This window comes from Malurus melanocephalus, unplaced genomic scaffold, assembly GCF_030028575.1.
Source record: "Malurus melanocephalus ecotype Western Australia unplaced genomic scaffold, MMel_1.1 scaffold_233, whole genome shotgun sequence".
Taxonomy (NCBI): domain Eukaryota; kingdom Metazoa; phylum Chordata; class Aves; order Passeriformes; family Maluridae; genus Malurus; species Malurus melanocephalus.
The window spans coordinates 47,138-54,106 of NW_026623465.1; the positions used below are offsets into that span (position 1 = coordinate 47,138).

Here is a 6,969-nt window from a genome sequence, read left to right on the forward strand (position 1 = left end):
CGCGAGCGCGCGGGCGGGCACGCGCTGGGCGAGTGGGAGGGACCCGCCCCGCCCGCGCGCGCCCATGACGGGGTGGGCGGGGCTGCGCGCGCCATGGCGGCGGCCGCCATCTTGCGSTGGCTCCGTGAGGGCGCTTGGCGGGCGGTGGCTSCTGTGGCGGTGAGCGTCCGCCCGGGCCTGGCCCGGAGCTCCGGAGAGCGCACGGGCATCGCGGGGAGCAGGAGGACTCACCACCACCTTTTTCCCGAGGGGGCTTTGTGGGCGAGAGGGCTGCCGGGACGGCCTCTTATAAGTCCTTAAATAGAAACACCTGTGCCAACATTGTTGCTTAATGCCTCTGCAGCAGCACCAGCCCAGCCTTCCCCAAACCTGCTTAGGGTGGCTGGTGACAGCCCACTGCTCTGGCCTCCACACACCACTTTCTCATCAAGAATCTTGTCCCCGAACTATGATGTAATGAAGATCAGACTGAAAACTTTAGTTCTCCATAAACATTTTGTCTCTCTCAGGGCAGCCTCTGACAAAACAGGTGCCAGAACCATTTGGCTGGACTGTGGTTTCAGTTTTAGGCCTCATTTTCTCGTGTGAAGCGCACTGGTCAGGATGTTGGACTTCAAATTATTATGTGGCTAAATGGAGAGAACAGGTCTGTGTGACCGATTGGGGAGTGCTCAGGAGCTTGGGAATTGTCTCAGGAGAGAACTGCCCAAGGAGAGCATTGATCCCTCAAATAGCACATCCTGTGCTGTTCAGGGAGCCTGTCCTTTGGGAGTCAGGGGATTGGGAAGGATTCAAATAAAGATTCAGACTTAAAAGCCTGCCTTAAACGGATGCACCGAAGAAATCCCTTTACCTTATGTGAAAAAAGGCAGGGGTGATTGGGGGTGCTGTGACTGCCTGCGCCAGGAGCGTTCTGGCAGCACCGTGGGCAGGTGGTCTCTGCCAGCCTGGCACTGCTGCAGCAACCAGGGTAACATGATAAAAGCCTTTTATCTTCCTGACAGCAGGGTAAGTCCATTCACTCAACACTGAAATAATCATTTTCCCCTTCCCGTAAGAGCTGAGTGTTGTTACTTCAGTTCTTCTGAGAGGGCAGGGCCCCTTCGGGCTCTAACACACCCTATTTTGGCAAGGCTGGGTGTGTTTTTAAAATGAGTCAGCTATTCTGAGATAGTGCTTGTGCTGCTSACCTCACTCTGCTAATGAATTACCAATTCCTCATAGAAAGTGTRGTAAACAATTAAATGGCTTAATGTAGGCCTTTCTGATTCAGTGCAAGGAAATTACATTGTTACAGTTTCACTGTAGACAAGGGGTGTCTGTTCTCATGTCACCTCAAGCACTTTGCTTTCAGCCATTGGCTTCCTGCTCTGGCCTCTAGCTCATCCCAGTGGGTGTGAGTGGCACTGACAAGAGCAAAGCCCCCTCAAGTACCACACGGCTGGAGGCAGGAGTTCCCCACCTGCCTCACCRTGGCAATGATCAAACACAGTGAATGAAAGCTGTGCAGGAGAAAGGGAATTTAAATAGCCAAAAGAACCCTGAATAGGCTGAGTAAGACAGGTCTCAGACTCGGGCTGATGGCACCTCTGTTGCATAGACACTTCTGAGCACCACACCTCATTAGCCAGGATTTCAGCAGATAGTCCAGGGTTTGGTGGACAGAACACTAGGGAATCTGGGAGAGGGAGAYAGAGCCAGGAAGGAAAATTTTCCTTGGAACTAGTTAACACTTCTGACAGCTTYAAATATTTGAACTTGGTTAAAGATTTAAGAAGTTGGCAGCAACTATCAGCAACTAAAGGAGGGAAGAAATAAATCACTGGCAGCAGGGAGAAGTGGGGGACAAACACYTTCTGGAAGGGAGAGAATATACAGGACTTTGATGTGCAGAAGAATTGGAAAGCAGGAACACTAACAGAGGGATTAAGTGTTTGCAATTTAAGTCTACAAGTAGGAAAAAAAAGTGTAGGAGTGTAGATGTGACAGACGGGAGATGTTGAAAGGACAACATCCTCAAGCCACAGAAGCATCCAATTGTGCTAAAGTAGTATTTATTTTAAGGTTTCCCTCTGAGTCAGTCTGTTTCTTGCTGGAATTACAGAAATTACAGAAATAGAACTGGGCTGGTTTACAATCCCTGAAGAATCGCCTGGGATTCATCATGTCTCCCCTCAGCRCAGAGCTGCTGCCTGTGGTGAAATGTTCACCTCCTCTCATCAACACCAGCCAAGGTYTAGCTGTGGGATCCTGTGTGGGGGCCGTGCCCCACTGTCCCTGTCCCTGCCAGAGGGTCCAGCCCGCACCCTCTGTGCCACAGCCCGCTGGAGCCTGGAGCCAGCTACTCCAGGAAGTGCTGAAACAAGACCGGGAATAACAAGGCTGGACAGCTTTCAGCCGTGCTGCAGAGTTCCTGCTGGTGTGCTTACACTGGGATTGTTCATTTTCCTGCTGGCATGGCTCATTTTTGTCCCAGAATCACGTCACTGTACTGCTTCTGGCACGGCTGGAGCTGTTCTGGAGCTGTTGCTTTGTTTTTCTGCTAGCACAGCCCCAGTAGACAGAAGGTAAATAAATCCCTTGGCCATAGGYACAGAATAAGCACAGTCCAAGGTGCCTTTCTGACCAGCAGGCTTGGTGAGAGACTCTTTTTGGCAGGGTGGGACAGCAGCAGGTGCTGGGGTCTGCTCCTTGTGGCTGTGGGGCTTGGCCAGAGCCAGAGACTGGTGAGGAACAAAGGAGGCCCCACTTAAAACAGCTCAAGTTCSGTGAGTCAGGAATGAGGAAGTGCCACAACTCACATGGAGAAAGATTTTTCAGTACCCTGAGTTCCTGCTGCTCATGATCCTCCACGTATTTCAACATCCTGCACTAATGGGGGAAGTAGATCTAACTGAAAAAATAATCCCCTACACCATGCATCATCTGCTGCAAAGCTTAAATAGCTGCTGAAAACATCCTGTTTTTTTCTATGAAGCTGTGCTGGGATTTAAGAAATAGCCCGGTGAGGATTGTGCAATCTGAGTTCAAAGCTCGATGACTCAGGGGTAGCAGCAAGCAGTATGGTGCTGGCTGGAGAATTTACCCAGTTTCTCCTCAGACTTCAGGGGCCCTTAGACATAGATACAGTAACAAAGTAACTGAAGAAATGAAAACGTAAAAACAGAAAAAAAAAAAAACCAAAAAAAACAAATCAAACCCTCAAATCCCTAGTGTTTTTATTATGAAAACAGTGCCCTAATGCTTGAAAACGTTACGCCTTCCCTTGGAGAGCCCAAGTTTCTACTCWGGGTTAGGACTCCTCAGGCCTACACCAAGTTTATAGTCAATGCTATGAAGCCTTGTGAGGAATGGCTTGCAAGGAAAATGTGCTCAGGGAGCCATTTAAGGAGCGAAAATTTTCCTGTAGAAGGAGTTGAGCTACTGGGCAGAAGGCTTGCAGGTGAAATTTGGCTCAGGGACATGATTTCCCATGGGAAACCAATCCTAATCCCAGCCATTTAGCAGCAGCCTGTAAAACCAGGATTGCTGAGCAGGGACAATGTCAGAACTGAATCACAAAATCATTAGGATTGGGAAAGACCTCTAAGATCATCCGGTCCGATTGTAGCAACTTCTCATAAAATACCTCTCACCTCCATGGTTGGCAGGAGACTAAAACTGTCAGGGAAGAAGTGAAAAAAAAAATTCTTGGCACACCTGCACTTGGGAGTGTCATATGCAATTCCTGTGCCCAAAAGGCAACAAGGACACTCTGAGGCAAGGCACAGTTTCCATGGGACAAGTGGTTGAATGGGGTGGTGTTGCACTGGGAACATGAACGAACTGGTTTGTCATGTGATTCCCTTCATTGTGAGGTGCTKGGGATGCACAAAGGTGCTTCACATCTTATGGAGGACTGCGCAAATGCATAGGGATCTGTGCTGGGCCACCCCTGATGCAAAATGGGGTAAAACCAGGAGACAGCTAAGTCAGTGATGGGCAGTGGCTCTGGGACAAGAGCAGGGACAGTGGCTGCTGTTCCCATCCTAGGCCCCCCCAGGCTGCAGGAACACTCATCTCCCTGCCCAGCAGTTATTAGCCTGTTGTGGCCTGTTGCTGGTAGCTACCCTGAGAGTTCATCAGCCAGTGTAAAATCACCCCCTGGCCATGTGCCACCGTGCTGCCTCTGCAGGGAAGCCTTAAGGGAGATCCAGTGAGCACTGGGGCAGTCTGTCTGTTCTGTGCAGCCCTCCTGCTCTGCCAGGGGGGCAGGACACCCTACTGACTGTCAGCTTGCAGAGCTCATGCCCTTGCTTTAGTTCAGCCTGACTGCACTGCTCGAGTGCTTGAAGTGTGCCCCTGGGAGCACCCACAAGGGCTGATGAACAGGTAACACACCCACCATGTTTCACCCAACCCGCTCAGATTTATCAAGCCACAGCCTTAAAGAAAGTATACATTTTTTATTTAGAGAATCACAGTAAGCTACTGAGACTCACAGCTGATTGCCCTGGCATAGTTTCCCAAACATTCCCATGCAACTTTTGAAAACATCARGTACACTTCAAGGATTTGGAAGATGTACCATCATAAGCAAAACCTGCACGAGACATTGGGATTTCTGCCAAAGCAGCAGCTCCCTGCAAGAAAAAAGGCAGGTGCATAGCAAGGGGAAAGGGCAGAGAATTTTCTAGGGAACCTTCTGCAGAAGCAACTCAATGTCGTCCTGGATCTTGATGGTTTCGAAACTGCGGCTGTAGCGTTTGAAGGGCACGCCGTCGGGGCCGATGAGGAACTTCTCAAAGTTCCAGGCGATGTCGTTGCGGCAGACGGGGGACCAGATGATGTACTGCGGGTTGGTCATCAGCGAGGACGGGTCATCGTGCGGGAAGGGCAACGCCTCTTTCAGGAAAGTGAAGACGGGGTGTGCGTTCTTCCCGTTCACTTCGCACTTCTCGAACATGATGAAATTTGGCTTGTACCCGTTGCCAGGACGAACGTGCTCGAGCATGGGAAGGATCTCATCGTTGGTTCCATTTTCCTAAGGAAACAAAGGCAAACCCGCCCGGAGCACGGCCCGTGAGACCCCGGCCGGGGCGGGCGGCTCCGCCCCGCTCCCCGGCCCCGCTCCCCGGCCCGCTCCCCGGCCCCGATCCCCGGCCCCGCTCCTACCTGGTGGCCGAACTGGTTGCAGGGGAAGCCGAGGACCTGGAGCCCGCGGGGGCCGTAGCGCTGCTGCAGCTCGTTGAGCTGCAGGAAGTCGCGCGTGGTCGTGCCTCAGAGCGACGCCACATTGGCCACCAGCAGCACCTTGCCCTTCAGCGAGCCCAAGGACAGCGGCTCCGCCGCGCCCAGCGGCCGCGCCGACAGCCCCGCCAGCCCCGCCGCACGCCCTGCCGCTGCTGCCGCCGCCATGGTTCGCACTGCCAGGGGAACGGGCCCGCTCCCGCCGCCGCCGCGCTCCGCCCGCCCCGGCCCGCCGGGACCCGCCTCCGGGCCCGCCCCGAGCCACCGCCCCGCCGCTCCGAGCGCTGCCCCGCCCGGGCATCGCCCCCCGCCCGGCCCGCCTGCGCCTCCCGGCTTTGGCGGGGCGGGGACCGTGGGTCCGGGCAGGCTCTGAAGGGCTCGGGGGGCTTTGATCTGTGAAATGCGCAGAGCGGGCTGATCTTAAAATCCACGGCTAACAGGGAAGTATCACCGATTCTCGGAAACGCTGTGGAAAAGCAGTAAAACACAGCGAGTAGAACTCAGGAGTTAGAACCAGCGTCGTGACACAGCCACCCATATCCAGGGGTGGCAAGTGTGGTACCAAGGCTGCAGCATCCTCCGAGGACACTGCTGCCACTGAGCATGGCTTTGGGGAGAAAAACACCTTCAGTTTGTGCATCAGGAAGAGGACCAAGAAGAAAGAGGAGCAACAAACTCCCTTCTTCAGACTCCTGTAATTTTTCCACCTCTTTGAGGCTGATAAAGTCTATGCAAAGGGTTACAGCTTGGTATATTCTCACTAGATAAAGAGGAGGCTCCTTCTTTAACTTCAGAGGTTGCTTTTCCCCATCCTTGACTTTTACATTTCTTGCCTAACTGCTTCAGTCTGTTTTCAGGAGCGTTACATGAGGTAGTATTGACTGCTCCCTTCCCCACGGATTCAAGGCAGTCCTAAAGTGAGCTAGGCTGTTTCTTGTGCTCACACCAAGCAAGTGGCCTGGCTGTCCTCCCCCAGAGCACCCTGTGAAAGAGGTCGGGATCGGGCCTTGTGGGCCTCTCCGTGGGTTGGACCAGCAGGGACTGTGGAGCAGCACAGCCCAGCAGGAACAAAGAGCCAGGGCCTCAGCTCCACTAGAGCTCCCAGGGGGAAGCAGGGAGTCCCTGCTGAGGCTCCTGCCAGCATCTGCGCCGAGTGAGCTCCATTCACAACAGCCCAAGGTCAGACAGCTGCTTATCAGCCCTGGCCCCCAGCCAAGGCAGCCTGGGCCCCCGCGTGGGGGATGCGCTCAGGCCCCCCTTGCTGTCTGCTCTCTTTCATGCTTGGGCGCAGAGAGTTGTCACGAAATGCCAGCTGTCACTAACAGGCACCACATAATGCTGCCTCTCTGGTCTGAGTGCCCAGGTGACTGCARGATCTGGGGGGCTTGCTTTGAGCCACTCTTGGCACCTGCCTCAATTACTGGGAACTGGCATAGTTCCAGTATCCGACTGGCAAGTTTTGGGGACTTGCCTGATTATCTTRTGTCTCTGGAGACCTGCAGTGTTTTGCAGCAGTGATGGCAGGAGCCATGACAAGTGTCCTGAGAGAGATCAGAACTAGAAAACGGCTGATGAGCAGAGGCACATGATCCATGTTTGCGCTTGAATAAATTGACRGTTACAGTCAACACAGACTCCTCCTCACCCGCCCCTGGGCACAACAAGCCACAGTTCCTGAAGAAGAGGAATTTCCCTTCAGGGTGACTTCTAGGGCAGGGCCATATCTCTGCTGCCACTTTT

General features: G+C 53.4%; 1 protein-coding gene across 1 annotated transcript; it reads right to left on the reverse strand.

Annotated features, from left to right (window-relative positions):
* Positions 1–4,430: 4,430 nt before the first annotated feature.
* Positions 4,431–5,422, reverse strand: GPX1 (glutathione peroxidase 1). The gene is made up of 2 exons (XM_057374781.1): positions 5,155–5,422; positions 4,431–5,023 (listed from the first exon to the last, which is right to left on the reverse strand). The coding sequence occupies exons 1-2, from the start codon at positions 5,395–5,397 to the stop codon at positions 4,673–4,675; spliced, it is 594 nt and encodes a 197-aa protein (XP_057230764.1). The 5' UTR covers positions 5,398–5,422; the 3' UTR covers positions 4,431–4,672.
* Between the last annotated feature and the right edge of the window lie 1,547 nt (positions 5,423–6,969).